The sequence below is a fragment of the Sparus aurata genome, chromosome 1, assembly GCF_900880675.1.
Source record: "Sparus aurata chromosome 1, fSpaAur1.1, whole genome shotgun sequence".
In the NCBI taxonomy this organism is placed as follows: domain Eukaryota; kingdom Metazoa; phylum Chordata; class Actinopteri; order Spariformes; family Sparidae; genus Sparus; species Sparus aurata.
The window spans coordinates 13,814,065-13,834,215 of NC_044187.1; the positions used below are offsets into that span (position 1 = coordinate 13,814,065).

The following is a 20,151-nucleotide window of genomic DNA, read 5'->3' on the forward strand; positions in this document are numbered from 1 at the left end:
GGTAGAGGAATGCAACTTAAGCAGGCCCATAAGAGTGAAATACTAGATATGCACAAAACTGAGCAAAGATTGTTTTGTACTATTATATATTATGTTAGTCGAACGCTATTAACAATGCATAAATGTTACAGTGGAAGTAGCTTAGTGCGGGGTTTAGCTAGAGTGTTGAAATGTTTCATCAATAACAATACATATCATCAAAAGTTTAGTTTGGAAAATCTGGATTTGTACAATACTTGCTTCTGAAAGGTGGCAAAGTAAAAACATGAAGTGGCAGAAAACATAAATACTTGAGAGAAGTACCTCAGAGTTGTACTGTACGTATGAACCGTGCACAGCTCATGCTGTTACCATTTTTTAAATAACACTAATACAGAATTCATGACTATTTTCATAACTCTGGTAGAATGTAGAAGCGGAATTTCTCTAATTAGTAACCATTTTGACAGAAGGAGACAACCCACAAGTTTAAAAACAAGGAAAGTCTGCGAGTCAACACTCGCCTTTTGGATAAATCAGTCTTTGCATGTCTGTGCAAGTCAGCAAACAAAGTAAACCACCAGCAGCAACAGAAACCAACTCAAAAACTAAACACAGGTGACCAAAAGCACTGCATTAAAGCCTCCTGAGATTATGGGCTTAAGTTCCTCCAAAGGCTTCAACCGCCTCAGACAGATCTGCACAAACAGTGGGGAGTGATTAAAGGTGGAGCTACAATCAGCCTGCCATCCTAATATAGGACACAATCTAAAGCAGTGACGACGCCATGTTATTTTAAAGTTGACAAGTGTGTGCAAATAAGCAGTATCACAGGGTTAACCTCAAGAACTCCACACATTCACTGCAGGTTAAAGCATATGGAATGATTTAAGATACACGGTGCGCTTAGGGTGTGAACTATCTTGATATTTAATTCTCTTTGATTGTGCCTCGACGTTCGCCTGTGATTGGTTCCACCGGAGGCAAATCTTAGGCGGCAACATTAACTCTTTCCGAATTTGTTAGAATAAAGTTGAGTAAATACGAAAATCACCATTCACCACGTTTTCCGCGGTTTATACGCACTGTTCGTTACTTAAAATACAATAAACCTTGTTACAACTGCTCCCCGCGGAACTCTTGTCCGGCGACGTGTTTCATTCCGGGCTGTTTAGCGCACGGACAAGTTTCTACGCTCAGCGGCATACATCATAGATGCTGCATGCTCGTTAGCAGCGATGTGATTTACAGTAAAAATGAGCACCTAGCAGTTATAACGTCAAATAGGACAAATGCGGCCGTTTTTCGACATGCACCTAACTTATCGTAGTGACTGTCAGAGCAGCCTTTACGTTTTTAGCTAACGCTGGCTGCTGCTAAAGGAATGGGTCGCTCGCAAGGATGCTAACGACTTTATATTGGACATAACGTTAGCTGCGATGTTTACGGTGTTTACGTTTTGTTTTGTCTGTTGGCAAAATTAACAACGCCACCGTGAGTTAACTGCAGGTAATCTTTCCGTCTCACACCACAGCCTGTGACCCAAAACAACACACAGTAAGTCCAGAAAATATGCTGCTGAAGCCTGTAAAACACTTAGCATTTTATTTAAAGTGTCTTGGCTCACATTTTTCTTCTTAGTTATGTAGTATTTCCTATTCGTGTTGACGTTATTTCATGATAATTGATAATTTGTCATGAAAGGTGTGGCATGTATGGAAGCCCATTTATCACAAATAGGATCATCAATACTTTGAGAATATTTTTTCAAAAATGATTTGCTAAGTCAAAATCAGCAGATCTCCTGAATCAAAACTAATTTGTATGTAAATCAAAATTAGTGAGTCAAAATATTGACCTTCTTACTTAAAAATGTTGACTGAAAAATAAGGTTGTCACCATACCAGAATTTAAACTTCAATACAATAAAAGTATGAAGAAAGATGAAACCCCTTCAGTTCCAATACTCTCTGCTTACTTTTTTTTTTTTTGCAAGGGATGCCAAATGCCAGCGCACGGCCCAAGAACGGCCGAAGGAGTCGAAGGCGACGCAGAGAGGACCCTGCCAGGAACGAGCTGGTCTCTAGTTCCCTCGAGAGCGCCCAGCAGTGCCTCTTCAACCAAGATTATGGAACTGCCTTTGTGCACTACCTCCTTGTCCTCAACCTTGCACCTATGTTTAAGGACTTTGCAAAGGTAATGACTGTTTACACTCTGAAAACTAGTCTGCCCACATGTACTGCCAAAGGTTGTGAAAACATATTCAGCCACAATCCTTACACACAGGAGTCTCTCACTCAGTTTGCTGCTGAAGAACTGAAAGATCTTCAGTTTTGAAATGAAATTCTGTGGCTTCCTCCTTTTAGGACTCCTTCAGGTTCACGCTTTTCAAGTGGACAGAGGAGCTTGACTCTGTGGGCCGCATCCAGGACCTGTTTGACTGTTATGAGCAAGCGCTGGAACTGTTTCCTGCTGATGAGGTTATCCTGAACAGCATGGGTGAACACCTGTTCAGGTATGATCCTCATCTTCCATTGTTGTTTTAGATTGTTCAAAAGAATTATCTGATTATGTGTCTTTTTTTTTTTTTGTTGCAATATTGTGTTTCTCCTTTTCTTATTCAGAATGGGCTTCAGAGACGAGGCCGCAGGTCATTTCCACAAAGCCTTGAAGCTGAGACCGGACTATCCTGAAGCCAGGGAGAACTTCTACCGTGTGGCCAACTGGCTGGTGGAGCGCTGGCATTTCCTAATGCTCAACGACCACGGCAGGAACCGGAAGTATCAGCAAGCCATTCAGAAGGCTGTTCAGAGCGGCTGCAACACTGTGCTTGACATAGGTACTGGCACTGGGATCCTTGGGTGAGATACTTTCCATGACAATTTGGAAGCTTTGAATTCTTCATTTGTAAATCAGAACTCTATCCTTGTCTCAACCCAACTCACGCGTTTTTGAGCTAGAATATGACCTGCGTTTCATGCGTGAGTGTCATTGTTCTGATTTCTTCGTCCTCTCTGTTAAGGATGTGTGCTAAGAAGGCAGGAGCTGCTGAGGTGTACGCCTGTGAACTGTCAAAGACGATGTATGAGTTGGCCTGTGAGGTGTTGGCCGCCAACGGGATGGATGGCAGCATCAAGATCCTCCATATGAAATCTCTGGAGATGGAAGTGCCAAAGGACATCCCACACAAGTACAGTTAATCCGACAGGCACATCAATGTTAAACTTTAATTGTGCTGTTGTGAAATTCATGCTCATGTCTAGTAGTTGAGTAACGTCACTCGTGTTTTTTGCTTTCTCTCAGGGTGTCCTTGGTAGTGACGGAGACGGTGGATGCAGGATTGTTTGGAGAGGGCATCATAGAGAGTCTCATTCACGCCTGGCACCACCTGCTGCTACCTCCACAGGTGACTTGTGTAGATAAACACAAACAGGGGAAAGAAATTAGATCTACATTTGCCCCAGTGCAATCATATTATATCAATCTGGGCTCTTTTTTTTTTTTTTTTGGAGGTGTGGTTGTAAAAGATACAGTACTTACAGAGTCAGTGTGTTTTTTAAAAGTAGATTGCGGTTAGGATGTCCAAGTTAGCAGAAGCAGACAGGAGTACCAGCACGGAGGCCGATCAATGTACTGCTGTGGTTGGGGGGCAGCAACAAAAGCATGTTTTATCCACCTAAAACAACCAATTTGACGGGGAACTCTCTCCCGACACACCAGACTCCTTTGACAAAAACAGTCATTTTTACCCCATTGAATACTGGAATTGCTTTCCTATGACTACCTGAATCAGGTAGTTTGTTTGTGTTATTCTTTGACTTCAGTGTTTTCAATTGTAAGTTCAGATTCGCCAAAGTCCCACCATAACACAAACAAACAAACAAACAAACCGATAGAGGTAATAGTGGAACAACAATTGCTTTGTACTGCCATGCAGAATTACCTTTTTGAAGTCTAGTCTGGTGGCTTTGAAGATAAAAATGTAACGGCGTCAGATTCTGTTCTGTCAGAGGGGGCTGTCTGATGAGAAGACTAAGCTATTCTAAATTAAACTGATTAAAATATTTACTTCAGTGACTAAAATACTTAGCTTCCTACACCAGTACTCCTACTGCTTCTCCAAACCGTGGCTGTGTCATTCAGCACCTGTAGGTAATACAATAACTTTGGATACATCCCTCATACAACTCCACTTCAAAAACCAGAACTGTCCCTTTAACTTGTCAGCGAGGTTCTTTGCACCCAAAATCTATTGCCGTTCGCCACTGACATACAGGGTCTAAAACCCCTCTCATAAAATCTTCAGAGAGCTGAAAAACACTTGAGTTTTAAATAATGATGCCAGAGCTGTGTCACCATTCAGGGTGTGTGCTCGGAGGTCTCCAATAAAATGTTTTAGCCTCACAGAGAATAAAACTAATGATGGCTTCAAGGCACTCTGTGTCAACTGGCAAAGTATAAAAAACATTACACGTGTCACCTGGCATTTGCTTTTCAAACATTCAGAAAAGTGCAGATCTCGTGGGGCGTGTTCCATGATATCTGAGCTTACAGTCTGAGTTTTGACATTTTACGAATGGTTTTATCAACAGCACGTGTTTCGTGTGTTTTGTTCTAAAGAGAGGTGAGAATGAGTTCCAGGAACAGTCCGCGACAGGACGAGTCATTCCGGCTGGAGCCACGGTGTTTGGTATGGCTGTGGAAAGCGCTGAGATCCGGAGGCATCACAGGTAGGCCCTGGAGTCCGTCTGACTTCCTTTGAATAGGCTGTGTGTGTGTTGGAGTTAATTTCTTTCCAACTAGTGAGATTCTCAGTTCTTGGAAATTGTTTTGAGACAAACAGAGGAAGTTGTCAGGACCTGTCGTGAGATCCCTGTTGTTGTTTTTTTTCGTGCAGGCTTTGCGTGTCTGAGGTGGGCAGTCTGTCCATGTCTGCAGCCGGGGAGCTCCACAGCCCAGTGAGCTGCAGCTCTGAACCCGATGACTCCATGGAGCCGTACACTACAGAGAGACTAAGCAGACTGCCAGGCGGATATAAATCTCTCACCGAGCCATTCACAGCCCTCGACATAGATTTCAACAACGTGCAGGTGAGCAGAAACAGAGGATGACGGAAGCTGATGAACTGTGTGTGGGCTACTTTCAGCTCAGCATGTATCATCCCATGATATGATCATTTAATCAATTCACCTGCTATCAAATTAATGGGCTTTCACTTCACTTTTGCACAATGTTTGCGTCAGATATGCAGCCTTGTGAGAAATCCTCATATTCAATATGTATTTGTTGCCTTGAGTGAAGCAGAATATTGTAACCTCGGAGAGATAATTAATTCACCTGACCGTATGTTTATTGGTCCCATGAAGCTGAAGTATTGGCTGCCTCACAGGCTAAAGAATTGCACGTCAGTGGCCACTTATAATTTAACTTTAGGCCTGCGGGGATTGTTGCCTGATTTATTAGCTGTCGGTGGAACACTTGACAGATTGGAGAGACGCTGTTCATCTGCCAGACGGTACCTGTAGGATAATTTGTCAATATTTATCATCGCTGAGAATATTAATCCACACTTGTTGTTGTTCCGCATTTAAAAGGTATTGTTTTTAGTCTTGCAATTTTCCATTCAAGTGGATAAGTCTGGGATCATGTTGAAAATGTCTTATTAATCAGAAAAGTTTGAGGATTCTGAAAGTTAAATCAGAGTGTCAGAAGTTGAATTGTGTTTCCAAACAAAGAAGGTTAAATCATGGCTAGACTTAAGAGTTTTAGAGTTGTCGTCTCAGGCTTTTGGATAACACCTTTTCTAAACATTTTCTAAACCTCAGGCTTCAGGGAGTTGTTCCTATATCATATCAGCAGAGCTTGCAATGAGTATAAACATTTAGGAAAGGTGATTCTGAACTTTTTAAAAATAGCCAAAGTGCCCCTAAAGAGGGAGAGGCACAGCTGCTGTAAGGTGCATTGAGGCAGTGTGTGCTCGTTTATTTTAAATCCCCACACTGTTGTGAACCCTTTTTTTTAAAACAGCTGTTTATTAGATGCAGAACAAGCACTAAACAACATCCAAACATATACAGTGTATTTGAAGTACCAGAAAAGAGAAGTTACAAGATACTGACATATGATGCTATGATGCAGTTAACCTGCTAAACTCATAATTCATCTTTTAAATAACTGTCCTCGGCTTGACTTAAAGCGAAGAAAAGTAATTTACAAACCAAAATCGGGTCACACTTTTCTACCCATATTGTACTTGTTACTAAGACAGCCAAACTTCAATTGATTTTTGACATTTTAGCCAACATCCTTGTGACATCTCCACTGCCCCCTCTTTAATCGTGCTGTATTGGTGATCTGTAGGAGCTGGAGGGGCTGAGCTCCAGGGAGGTTCGGAGGATCCACCTCCCTGTCACTCAGGAGGGCGAGCTGGACGCTCTGGCTGTGTGGTTCCAGCTCCACCTGGACGAGGAGAGCAGTTTGTCTACTGGACCACAGGAGGACACCTGCTGGGAGCAAGCCATCTACCCTGTCCACAGCACCAAGGGTAGGATTAATTTCACATACATTTAGACAAAATTGTAACAGATTTTTACTGGTTGAGTAGTACTTTTTTTTTCCTTCTGCTCAGCTTATAGTCTCTTCTCCCGGTATTTATCGTGCATTTCCTTGTTGCATCAGATGAGGGCAGTGTATGTTGTTGACTATGTACAGTGTTACACGTCTGAGCTGTATTAAATAATGCCAGGGATGTTGCAGGATATATATTTCAATCAATCAAACTTTAATCTATAAAGCATGTCATACATCGAATGCAACCTTTGTTACAAGAAAAAAGTAACAGGAGTTTCAGTTAAAACATTTAAAAGAATACAAGAAAACAAAAAAAATAGCAGTAAGTATGTAAGTCGAGGCCCTTTTAATAATCAACACTTTACTGCAGCCAAAAGTTAAATGAAGAATAAATGTTTCTGAAATATGTAGCTCCCTGAAAGACTTAAAAACCAGACACTTTCTTACTAAGAACGCACAGTGTGTCATTTCTGCTGCTCGGGGTCTCTCAATCAAATCCATACAAAAACAAACGTAGTAAGAAGTAGTGGGGTTTCTTGGGAGTCGTTGTGTTCAAACAGCCACCATTGCTGTTGAATGCAATCTGACGCGACAGAAATGTGCACAGGCGCTGAGATATCCTGAAGTTTTATTCACGGTACGTTTGGACTTGTGGCTGACTTCCTTCCTCACTCTGATTAATTCCTGGAATTATGGATTACAATGTTTGAACATTGTTAGAAGCATTTATAAATAACAAAAGTGCAGAACTCAACGAAATATATGATGGTGGTCCAGCCGTTTTTTGACCTTTTTTAATGCAGACATATTTCACATTTCAAAATGAGTTATCGTCACTGAAATCCACAATACCCCAGTGTAAAAAAATCCAGTACATTTACAAGACCCAGTAATGGAATACACTGCTGTACCAAGTAAATATAACACACATTTTATGAATTTTAAGGCTCACAATAAAGCTATTATTTTAAAAATAAGATTGATATTTGATGTGCAAGATACTTACAGTGACTAGAGCTGGAAAAAGTTTAAAGAGAGTGTCACTGGGAGCTCTGTATATTCTTTACTTTCCCGTTATGCTAGGCCACTGTGAACCTAATAGGCACTGACATGAGGTGACATGTTCCAGTTGGCATTGCAGTACATCATCTTTCAAACAGGGCTCAACAGCATTTCACTGCAGCGCTAATTGGTGAAGGCAGCGTCAGGGGAGCCGCCACCTTTTCCCGGTGATCACCAACATCCGTTTCCCGGTCGCTGTGACGTGTGCGCCGTGATCGCCTGTGACACTCTTTAGTGTTCATGAAATTCTTATAGGCAATAAATATGCATTTTTCCCAAATGCGTCTGACGAGGCGAGCGCTGACATGAAGACATGAGCAGATGTTATTCCTGTAGGAATCCTTTCTGTGCCTCTCCCCCTCCCTCTGTGCAGCCGGTCCCCTGAATCTCATTTCTCAGTTGGGCTCGCTCTCCCTTTCTCTCTCTTTGAGTCTCCGGCTTTTTATTCTCTCTGTCTTATTCTCTTTTTATTTCACCCTTTTCAAAATATCCATGTCAGGTTGATTCTATTTATTAAGCCCCAAAACAACCTGGACAGCATAAGACGCCCCTCTATTTTACCTCCCTGTCAAGTTTTCTTTTTCACAACAGGTGTAGATAAAGCCTTTTGTTGTATTCACAACAGTCTGAGACTGAATGTCATTTGACATTTTCAGTTCTAATGCTGATATAATACCTGAGTATTACCACCAATAACACAACTGAGAAATATCAAAATATTTTTTTTTTACAGTACCCTCTTTACAAATGTTATCTAAGCACAAACAGCTATAGAACTCTCACTTGACATAAATGAAGTATAACATTGGTATCATTTGATTTAAATCAGTAACTGCATATTTTTGGGGCCGATACCTCTATTGATGCGTAAAAAAATTCTGTTACAGATTTATTGACTGAATTTCTTATATACACTGAATATTTACATAAGCACATTTTTGGCGATGATCCCTCAAATGTAGTCATCAGATAGAAACACATAAAAGACACGTACATAAAGGTGTCAGAATGTCATAAATTATAATGTACCCTAAACACCTTTTTTCTGCATTATGTTCCCTAAAAAATGTTTTCATGTCGACACGGACACTATATGGGCCGATACAGATGTATCAGTGATCAGTGACCAATGCATCTGTCAGGCTCCAAAAAAAAGGACCCTGGAAAAAATGCTGCTTCAAAATTAAGCAACAAAACATTGAATGCAAGGTGTTTCTTGCTTGTAATAAGTAAAAAACAAAAATCTGCCAATGCAAGAAATGGAAATGGTCTTAAAAGCAATTCCATTTGTCTGGTAGAAATGAAATGGTGAAATATTTTGACTAAAAGTATGACAAAGATACTTGGTAAGAATTAAAATGTTTTGCAGTAAACAAGATTAAAACAATGTCTTGCCATATTAAGTACAGATTTTATTAATTTCATGCCCAAACTGTTTTGAAGTTTGCACAGTTCGAGTATAATCCGGCCAAGTCACTTCTTGTTTCCTCTTGTGATTCTTTCCAGCTTTTTTCCTGAAGCCTCGAGACGAGCTGATTGTTGAAGTCTCCTGCCGAGATGCCTACTTGAGGCTCTGTAGTGTCGCTGTGCTGAGAGATGGCCGTGAAATCCGCCTAGACAAGCGTCTGGATTCACAGCACTGTGAAAACCCCGTTTCAAATCCAAACCCAGAGGCAGAGCTGTGCAGCGCGCTAGCATGCCTCAAGACTGACCAGAATCAAACTAAAGACTACAGCATGCTGGAATGTTCAGAAATGGCGCTCCTTAACAATCATGACTACCATAAGAGTTTTTGCAGCGCGCTGACCAAACTCATTTCCCAGCTGAAGGTTAAATGGCAAAACCAAGAGCGAAGATCAGGTGATCAGTTAGACTGCAGTGACCTGTTCTATGTCCTCGACGTGTCAGAGGGCTTCTCTCTGCTCTCCCTCATCGCCGCCAGCCGCGGTCATGTAAAAGCGTACAGCTCTGTGGAAAAGAAGAAGCAACAGGAAGTCTTAAAAAGACTGGCCCGCTCTAATAACATCCCAGAAGACCACCTAGAGTTCTGGCTCAACCATGTGGAGGATGAGCAGGGGATGCTGCAGAGGCCGTCCAGAGAGAAGCTGTGGAGCGCCATCATTCTGGACTGTGTCGAGACTTGTGGTCTCATCAGACAGAAGCTGATGGAGAAAGCTTCACTGGCCAGGTAAGAGTGAGTGGCCTGTACGGAAGCCCTGAGAGGCAAGTCAGAAAGAAAACTTTGGTGACTAATTTTTTAAGTCTGATCTGAATTGTTTTCTCTCCTGTGTTTTTGCCTGTTTTTTCACTACCATTTTTTTCTGCCATTTTTTGCACATGAAAAATAATAATGGAACTTCGGGGGGAAAAAAAATCACCCAAATGTTTTGTTCCCTCTTGCCTCTCAGGGCTTCCATAGGTCAGAGTGGGCCATGCATTTTATTGCTGTAGTTTAACGTATTGTAGAGTAAAATGTATTTCCATGATCTGTATAAGGTGTTTGCTGGAGGAAGGAGGAAGCATCTTCCCGGCAAAGATTGTGGTTCACGGTATGCTGGTGGAATCAGACACGTTGCTCCTGGAAAGTGCTGTCCAGGGTCAGGAGCCAACGCTGGGATTCAATATTGCTCCCTTCATCAACCAGTTCACTGTAAGTATACTTACATCAGCTACCATGTACCAAGGTTAACATATTTAATTTACATTTAATGATCGTACTATGGTAAATAATGGTCACTGCAGGGTTTTCTGCACGTGGCACTGACACCTTTTTGCACTACATTGTATTTATTTATTTATTTTTTTTTACTTGTCCTGGTTGCAGCTATTTGATAACCAAATCGTAACCAAAGAATGTTTTATGTTAGAAAACAAATATCGAGTAGTGGTGTTCAATTGTGTATACTGTTATTACATATAAATCAATTAATAATTTTGCAGGCCTCACTTTATTGAACTGGGTGAAATATTGATAAACCAGATTCAAGGTCTATCTACTCAGTGTGGAGAACACAAACTCTTTTTAAACACAAGTCGTCATCTCAAAGGTCACATGATCAGGAAGTTAGTCATTTTAATCATGAAATGTGTTCTTACTTGAATTATACCAAAAACAATTCATAAGAAATAACACTGAAGAACACAAATCATGTTTGTCATCCTGAAACTTGACCAGTCTTCACAAGACAAGTTGCAAAAGCTTCCTTTTGTACGTGTCAGCCCACTGGTATCTTGTATTCTGTCTCATGTTACTGAGGCAACAGTGAATCTCACGTTCCTGATGCAAGAGTCAATATTGACAGTTTTTCACATACAGTATGCTGTGTTGGTCCGCTTGCATCATTCACATTCAAAGCTTGCCCATTAGGTGCAAATGCGCTGCCTGTGGGTTTAATATGATCGACTTATAGTGCAAGACTATAAAGGTAAAAAAAAATAAAAAATTCTCAGAACAGATTTGACTTGTATAAGTTAATCAGACAGGCTGCTCAGACTGTTTTTTTGTCTTTTGTTGAACAAGGCTTTTCACTCAGAATTTTAAGGTCCAGGACTGTTTCTGCTGTGCACCACTCTTTGATGTCTGCTTCCCAGCTGCGTTAAAGAAGCTGTGAAGTCCCTTTGAATTCTTTTTCTTTATTTGGTCTGGAAATTATCTTTTTTTATTAGGTTTTTTTTTTTTCCCAGCATCGTGCTTGTGCTCTAATTCCGCAGGCCCCATGCGGGACGGTCGTTTGTTTTAACAGATGTTGTCTTTGAAGCCCTCGGTGGAGGGCACTTTTCTAGCACAACTGTCACACAAGACACAACACACAGCTTGGCCCAAGACATTCCTACCTGAATCCATCAGTACACATTACATCAAGCACATCAAACAGCGGGCTCTGAGGTCTACACAACTGTGACAGGGAGGAGGAAAGATTCTTTTGTTGTGTGGTAAAGGAAACGGTGACACTTTCTGTGCTGCCACCTCGGTCTCCCCGTCGGCTTTTAAGGCTGCTGCCCTGCAGTCGCGTCCTGTTTGTCAAGTTTTGAAGAGATTTCGAGGTGGAAGATTAGTTCCCAAACAGTAATCGGTGATTGGATTATTATCCACTGACACTATGAATTAAAACCTAATGTGGATAAATAATGGTTTGTGAGAAAGAGTTAGAACAACTACAAACAACAAGTCTGCTTCTGCTTGATTTTTTGTATACTGCAGCAGCGTTTTTAGGTCTGAGCCCTTTTTCTGAAATAATCCACAATGATAAACACTTTAGTATCTAACTTGTGCACTTAAAGGAAGCAGTCTGCCTTGACTTTGTGGGAGAGATCAATTTCCCCCTCTAATGTGGACAGCGGTTGCCAACCTGTGCATCAGCAGCACCTGTTTTATGTCTCACCGCTGTCAGATTCAAGTAGCTCTTCCTTCCTGGTGTTTTTTATGGGCTTTTATGTAGCTCCTTATTGGTAATGTCAGCCGGTCCTTTCCTTTTATGTGCTGTAAAAACTTGCTAACATTGTGATTATCTTTTTATGTACTCTAGGTACCAGTCCACGTGTTTTTGGACTTTTCCACACTGGAGTGCAGGCATCTCAGCGAGTCTGCGGAGCTCTTTGTTCTTGACCTAATGAATGCCACCGCAAACTACACTGACAGAGAAGTGAAGGTAAGATACACAGTACATAGGACTAATGAATGCCAAAAATGTCAGAAAAACCCTGAACTACTTCCTGTTACATGAACATATTGCACTAAAAACCAAGAAATTATTCAGTCATTAAGACATGCTGTGCACGTCTCACTTTGACTTTAACTTTTAACTTTACCTCCTAACTATAAACTCAGCACAAAACCAAAGTTTGAATCTTCAGATATAAAACTTTGCATCATGAAAGGGTTTGAAATAGTTCAGTTTTGAAACATTCAAATGTTTTCAGACACTCATCTCTCCGCATCGTTCTTTTAGCATTCATTCAGCGATCTAACATGAGGTGCAATATCTGCAAAGCTCATAAACATTAAATGCAAGAACTGGAAATAACGTGTTGGTCAGGATTTGCATCCTGATCCTGAAGTTTTTGCATGGGTCATGTATAATCGGCAACAAAACGTGACTGAAGAGATATACAGGTACGATGTACAGTATAGTTTCAAGCTGACTATTCTCATGTACCATTAAAACAATATCCCTGTCTCCCAGGTCCGGGCGACATCTGGAGGCAGAATAACTGCAATTCCCTTCTGGTACCACATCTATCTGGACCAGGACATCAGCGTCAGCACCTTCAGCCAGAACTCTCACTGGAAGCAGGCGGCTGTTGTGCTGCAGCAGCCCCTGGAGGTACAAGCTGGTGACTGGGTCTGCCTCACTGTGAAGCTTCACAAGAGCACCATCTCCATGACAGCCCATGTAGCAAACGCCCCCCGGCCAATGGAGCAATAAACTCCCAACGCTGTTGTTTAATTTCTATATATTTTATGCCTCAAACACAAACAGTAATTAATTCCTCTCCTGGTATTGTTTAAAGATTTACATTCTATAGTGTCATTGTTCATAAATGGGAAACTTGTTTTAAAATTTCCAAGTTTTCACCCACATTGGATCTCTATTTTGAGCTTTAGTCAAAGCCTCATGACACACAAAAAAACTATCATATAGAAATAGAATTTTTGAACCTTCATGTTACGTTTTTATTTCAAACTGTGCTAAAAAATAATAGGACATTTATAATTTGTACTTGTTTGTAAGTATGTTATATGACTATTATAGTTGTCCCTTTATTATGGGCTCAGTTGTTTTTGTAAAGATGTTTGTTGGTATCAATAAAAACATTTCAACAATAACTGATATTTTCTTCATTTAAAAAAAAAGAAAAGAAAAACAAGTGAATATGTAGTTAATCTGATTTATTGAAGATGCTGTCAGAAATTGAAATGTGGAACATTGACATCAGCTCTGATATGATCCCGTCAGTTTTATTTAGAAAAATAAAATCCTGTAAGGCAATGCAACATTCTCTAGCTGGACTTGATGATTATGCTGTTGACTTGATACATTTATGCATTTTATGACACCATCCTATATCCTACACTGTACATTAAACGTGTAAATATCCCTGCACGAATCCAATGGAAGTCTCAAAGACAAAAAGAGCTTGGGGAAAAGTAAATGGCTTAGGGTGCTGTAGCTGCAGTTATTCAAGCTTGAAGGCTAAAAACGATGAACAACATCTCATCAAATGATGTGAATAAAAAGCTAATGGTAAAAGAAAAACTGGACCTGGAATATAACTTGATGAAGTGGATGAACTAGTTCCACGGCACATAGAACAAGGCATCTGAGAAGACCTAGTGAATGCATTTCTATTAAACACTACAGAGTGAGCTGTATGCAGTGGAGCCAAGATTGTACAGTTTCATACTGAAAAATAAAAGAACGTTGTTTTAATACTTGTACTGTACTTGCAGCATCTAGTCAAACCCTTAAGAAATACATCTTATTACTACTGATTCTGTATTGATGTCACACTGTCGGTCAGGACACATCTATCAGCAGGCACAGCTCCGGCCTAACTCTTAACTGTGCGGGTCAGAAATGTGTTGCTTTGATCTTTCCATTCCCTCCCTCAGGAGTATGGATTGTCTGCAGGCTGAAACAAAGAAACAGATTCTGGATTCTGGACATCTTATGTGCTTTAGTTTAGTAGATTTGCATTTTGAGAGTGCTCTTTTCAACCGCTGTCCTCTGAAATCAACATAAACAAAAGACACGGAGCAAAAAAAAAGAAAAAGAAAAAAAAAAAAAAAAAGCCGGTATTTTAGAAGTTTATCTGACAAGTCGAAAAATGAATGAGAACTTTTTTTTTTTAATCTGTTAAAGAAACAATTTGAAAAATGATCTTGGCAAAGTGAACCAAGATTAACCTGCAAAAACCTTTTTTTTTTCACCTATTCACATATGTAAAATGTAAAATGATCCTGGCAAAAAAAAAAAAAAAAAGGTTATTTCACTGCTTTCACAGATGAAAAAAAACTATCTGAAAATGGATCACCAGAATATTTGCTATTTTTTTCCATCCATACTTGCCTCTCAGGGCTTCAATAGATCATGATATGAGTGAGATGACACAAAGAAAATGTGTAATAATTCCCTAATAGGAAGGGATACACATGCATGATTCCCTAATAGTGCAGGAGGCTTTATGTGGATTCTCATTTAAAGAAATACATCAGCACAGAGGCTGGCTTCTTTAAAGAGAAGTGTGCTCATAGGGGCGCATGTTTAAATTCACCGAAAGTCTATCTCAATTATAATGAAATAAAAACCATTCTAGCAGAGCCAACTAAGCCATATAACTCACCAGTACAACGATAACAGCCTAAAATGCATGTTGTCTACGATTCGTTTAGTGCCATAACCTCACTGAACATTCTTGGAGCTGTCACCGGCAGAGAGGTCCATCTGGTTTTGCATTTGTTGGCCAACTTTCACTATCACTGTGTTGATGTGTCCTTTCAAACAACAGTTTTATTTAATGTTGCATCCGTACAGTAGTGTCTAAAGGAACAAGGCGGGGCAGTAATTGGGTCCTGCCCAACCCTGTCTGAGAGTCTGTTTATGACATCAGCCTTAACGATAGGCTAGGTAATCACGATGAGATCTGCATCTGTTGGTTCTTTGGTTTGGTTGGTCCTTTCCTCTTCCCCCGTTACTTCAGGTTCAGCCTCATATCCTTCATCCCACGGGGCCGAGCTGAGCCCAGCTGGAGCTGACAAAGAATGCGGTGCGACGGTTCTGCCCAGGCCCTCGTATTGACCTCTGGGTGATATGGGGTTGGATGCCGCCTCTGTGATGGCATCTTGGGAGGCAGAAGCGAGCAGGCCAGATCGCTCCCCATCATTCCCAGCCTCGTCAAAGTAGGCCTTCCTCGGACGACCCATGACTGTTCTCCCTGTCAATAAAGACAAAATAGTCTTAACTATCTTTCTTGATGTTGCACAATGCGCCAGATACTTAAAATACACAACCAGTGCTTAAGCTCGGAGGCACCTACCAACATTGCGGACTTGTTCGGAAATGTCCGCTCTGACATCAGAGATGTCCCACATTGCCATGAACGAGTCAAAGCAGGAACCCTCCTCAGCCTCCTGGATGTAAGGCTTGTAGGTGAAGCTGATGTGGTGGGCGATGGCTGCCAGAAACATCTCCACGCAGATGATAAAATCCTGAGGAAAAAACAATGGAGAGCCCATATGGTTAAATAAACGACATATTAAAGATCAAACTCGGGACACAAAGTTATTCTAACACATTGGTAATTCTTAACTAGATAGTCTTAAAGTTACCTGTAAGCCAGTCGCTACAGCCTCCACACTTTGCCAGTCCCACGTACGTTCCTCTGAGATAATGCCCACTTTCACCAGCAAAGCAATGAACACAGCTTGCCTGGAAGAGTTTACCAAATAAACATTGTCAGAAGATTCCACATGATCTGATGCCTTTGTCTATGTACATAAATGGAAGACACTGCAAGCGTACTCGACCAACATATACAATGTATACAGCGGAAGTGCGTTTTCAGATATGTCCAGAATTTTGAACACAAAGACTTACCAGAAAGAGACAAACACCACCATTTTCACACATAGGAATTTGCCCACTGGTTTGATCGGACTCAGTTCTTCTCTCAGAGCCCTGTAGAACAGCACCAGGCAGTACATGGCAAACTAGATGAAGAGAGGACTGTTAGAGAGGGACAAACATGTACCTCCATTTTATCTGTCAATACACTCCCAGGCCATAAAGTAAGCTACAGTCCTTACTTGAGGCCCGTTACATTCAGATGTAGCAGTATTACCAGCTGTGACATGTTGTTGAAGATGACCAGGTACGTCCATGCGTTTTTCGAACTGAAATTGCCTTCATCATACACGCCACACAGCTGACAGATCCTGTGCAGAAGAACAAAAAGGCCACAGCGGACATCAACACAGAGAACAAAATGCTGTGATTGGTGTTAAAGGGAAGAGGAGAATGAAGAGCTGAGCTTGCTTACAAGGCAATCACCGTTGTGACTGGTCTCACCACTGTGTACTGCAACACTCCCAGTTTGCATCTCAGCAGTAACACCCTGCAGAAGAAAATAAAGTTATTAGATTTTAACCCTGTTAACAACATCAAAATGTGTGAAATCTCCTAATTTTCCACAAAAACTTGGTAAAAATGGTCTGTGGTATCCACATGCTAATGTGACAATACTGTCGTGGTTTAGATTTTGACAGGGCAGTTTTATAAAATACAAAGCTAATACATCAGGCTGCTGCTTCTGCTGCTGGCCTTCAGCCAGTTCATCGATTTGTTCTTTACAGTTTTAAAAGGAGAACAACTCATGTCAACAGGAAAAGCTCCAACTGCACACAAGCACTTTAACCAATTATGGATGTTGCCTGAAAAAGCTAATCTGAAGCTGGTGACAGTCATGGATTTGTTTACTTTGTTCGCTGTGGGAAAAAATAAAAACTCACTTCCATCTCTATCTCTCAGTAGTTTTCCTTTGTTTGTTTCTTTTCTTCAAACAATAGTTTGAATCAAATAAAGTCAAATGGATAATGTTGCAATCCTTCATTTACGCAAGAAGAAAAAAATCGCTAAATCCATAAAAGTATTGAAAAGTCAGATAGATCTCTAGTTGTGGGTATTTCAAGACGAGGGTAAAGAAATATGACTTTACTTGAGAACATATAAAAAAATAAGGTGAGTGTGGCTCTGGGTCGGGGCTGAAAATGGTTTAATGTAGATATAAAAAAATCAGGTGCTCCACAAGGATCAGGGTAAAGGTCAAGTACCAGTAAAAAATGAAAAAAACAGTGTCCGTCCAGCTTACTTGCAAATAAAGTCCATGGTGTGTGTGGGCAGTCTGACTTAGAATCTGAGGCACTCTGATCATATTAAAAATCCTTTTTTAACTTAATAGACACGCCTACGTGTTTCGACTCAAGAAGACTTCACCATAGAAGGCCAGACCGCCTACACACGCCATGTACTTCCTCTGCAAGTAATCTGGACAGTCGCTGTTTTTCTTTTGAGTAATACATAACTACACCAGTGTTGAAGGCAGCATAAGTATTTGTATAGCTGTGCGCCATGTTGGCTGCCACACAGTTAGGTGGGTGCTACACAGATTGTTTCTAAGTCCTTGTTGTAAAGGTGGTATAACTGAACAGGAAACATACTCTCCCATTGGCCAGGGTGGGCAGCAGCAGAGAGGGGGCAGGTGTTTCTGCTGCTCCTGGACCTCCAGCATCATCACCAGGCTGGGATACTGATTTTCCAGGTAGTTAAGCAAGAAGGTCATGAAGTTGTAGATGACATAGGCCTCGTAGCACTCTCTGCATGTGTCCACGTAAATGGCAATACCGGGGTATTTCAGTGCAATCCACTGCGAGTGGGAAAAGAGAAGGATTACAGGGCATTCTTTAATCATGCATGCATCTATGGCTTTAATTATGTAATACAAAACTCACACTGTCCAAGCTGTAGATCGGGACCATCCATAATATCCTACAAAAAAACGACAACAAAAAGCAAACACTTTAAAAAAACAAACAGTTTCAGACTCTTGTTTGTGGATGGCATGACTGTTGACATCTTTACCTGATGATGGGTTTCTGAAGCTCTGGCTGAGTGTAGTGAACCAGATGCTGGAGGATGCCCCATAATGATATGGGTATGGTCATGAAGACAAATATCCCAGCGATGAACCATGCTTTATTGTGAGTGCCAACCTGTCATTACATGGAAAGAGACAGCCAACACAGTTCAAAATACACATTTAAAGTCGGGGAAAATTAGTAAATGTTTTGACTTTTATCTACATGTGATATTAAGTCAGATGTGGAAGAAGTATTTCGATTCTTAATTCAAGGAAAATAGCATAACAACTTTTAAAAGTACCTAATTTGAGAAGACCAGTCTTTAAAGGAAAAGTACAAAAGGGTTGTCACCAAAATGTATAAAAAGTAACTATACACATAACAAGCAGAATTGTTACTCCTGTTATATCGATATGTTATGAATATGGTTATATGCTTGAATAGCATTTTACAGTTGATCAATGTGCGCATGCGCCGCGGTGTGTGCAGCCTGTTCCAGTGGCTGTGGCCATTAAACTGTACAACTCCTCCCCCTGATTATCGGACTCATTTGGCTATTTATAAAACAAAACAAACAATATAACTATTCAATCTCATTTCACTTATAACGCTACAACCATTTCATTGTTTATTGTATATATTTCAGATTGTATACTTTACTATTTTATTATTTATTTGTATTTTATTGTCTACTTTTATATTTTATTTTAATGTCAAGGACTAAGTTAAGGACCATTTCAAACTGGCAGATCCTCTTGTCACGTGTTGAAGAAGAATATTTAGACTTCAAAGACTCAGTTACGGACATAATCAACAAGGATAAACAGTTATGTGCCGTCATAATCATATCACTAATGTGACTCCATAAATGTGATCAGTGGCTACTGTTCTTACATAAATGAAATGAAGTAAAAATAGGATTGTATATTCTTCTCTGAAATGTAATAGTGTTGTTATACGTTGTTATACGTATGTAAAAATGAATATAATGTTATTAAAAGTACAAGTACAAGTTCCCAAAATGTGTAGTACTTGTTTACAAAATGTCATTGGTTACATTCACCACTGTGTTGAACCAACAGGGCTCCCAGAATCCAAATTAAGCAACATGTCATTGAGCGCCTGTCTCTGATTGTCGATTAAGACATTTTGAATCGGTTAAACTCTTAACGGCGATGAATCGATTAGTCGTTAATCATAAACATCCGAAGTTCGGACTGACCTTTGACTTCTGCAGTTCCCAGATGCACAAGGGCAGGACGATCAACAGCAACAATATGTACAGCACGACGACCAGCGGCCGGATCCATCTCCTCCAGTTCCCACAGGAACAAGGCATCTTGCATTAAGACGCCTTCGGGCCTTTTAAACTGGCCGCAGGCTCAGTGACAACACAGTTTCTCTCGTCTTACGCTCGACACATTTAACATTAGCATTTCATTATCACACTTTCCAACAACTCACCTCGAACAAAGATAAACCTTCAGCTGTGTACACGCACTTTGCTCCTACCACTCGTGTTAAGCTTCATTCATGAGGAGAAATGTGCTGGATAATTACCAGCTCATATGACTCGTTTTTAATGGAGCTAGGTTGCTAACTGCTAGCTTGTCATCTGTTTCACCATGTAAACAAACAAAGCAGTCGATCCTCACCGGAACCGCTGAGAGTATCTCAACGTCGGGCGCGATACAATGAAACTCCCGGCTAATATATCAATCGACTCGCTAGATCAATGAACACTTTACAGTGTTATAAGACGGTTTGCGTTGGTAAAAGTTTCCACAAAAGTATTTGCTGTTGGTACTTCCTGTTGATGCCGTCAGATGTCCCGCCTACAGTCTAGAATCCGATTGGTGGGGTCGAGGCAGTTAGCCAATCGGTAAAGAGAGATTTATATCCGC

At 40.7% G+C, this 20,151-nt stretch overlaps 2 protein-coding genes across 3 annotated transcripts; one reads left to right on the top strand and one right to left on the bottom strand.

Moving 5' to 3' along the window:
- Positions 1-1,120: 1,120 nt before the first annotated feature.
- On the top strand, positions 1,121-13,438 carry prmt9 (protein arginine methyltransferase 9). Of its 2 annotated transcripts, none has more exons than XM_030424641.1 (13): positions 1,121-1,488; positions 1,976-2,175; positions 2,346-2,494; positions 2,604-2,840; positions 3,002-3,169; positions 3,283-3,385; positions 4,600-4,709; positions 4,877-5,069; positions 6,340-6,523; positions 9,118-9,799; positions 10,108-10,261; positions 12,138-12,260; positions 12,795-13,438. In XM_030424641.1, the coding sequence occupies exons 2-13, from the start codon at positions 1,978-1,980 to the stop codon at positions 13,035-13,037; spliced, it is 2,544 nt and encodes an 847-aa protein (XP_030280501.1). In that variant the 5' UTR covers positions 1,121-1,488; positions 1,976-1,977; the 3' UTR covers positions 13,038-13,438. The 2 variants fall into 2 exon arrangements, with proteins under 2 accessions (XP_030280501.1, XP_030280494.1); XM_030424634.1 differs by having other exon boundaries at positions 1,122-1,536.
- A 48-nt stretch (positions 13,439-13,486) lies between these two features.
- On the bottom strand, positions 13,487-20,074 carry tmem184c (transmembrane protein 184C). Its single transcript, XM_030424654.1, has 10 exons — positions 19,470-20,074; positions 18,249-18,379; positions 18,119-18,155; positions 17,828-18,033; positions 16,651-16,725; positions 16,453-16,546; positions 16,209-16,321; positions 15,941-16,040; positions 15,649-15,820; positions 13,487-15,546 (listed from the first exon to the last, which is right to left on the bottom strand). The coding sequence occupies exons 1-10, from the start codon at positions 19,584-19,586 to the stop codon at positions 15,236-15,238; spliced, it is 1,356 nt and encodes a 451-aa protein (XP_030280514.1). The 5' UTR covers positions 19,587-20,074; the 3' UTR covers positions 13,487-15,235.
- Between the last annotated feature and the right edge of the window lie 77 nt (positions 20,075-20,151).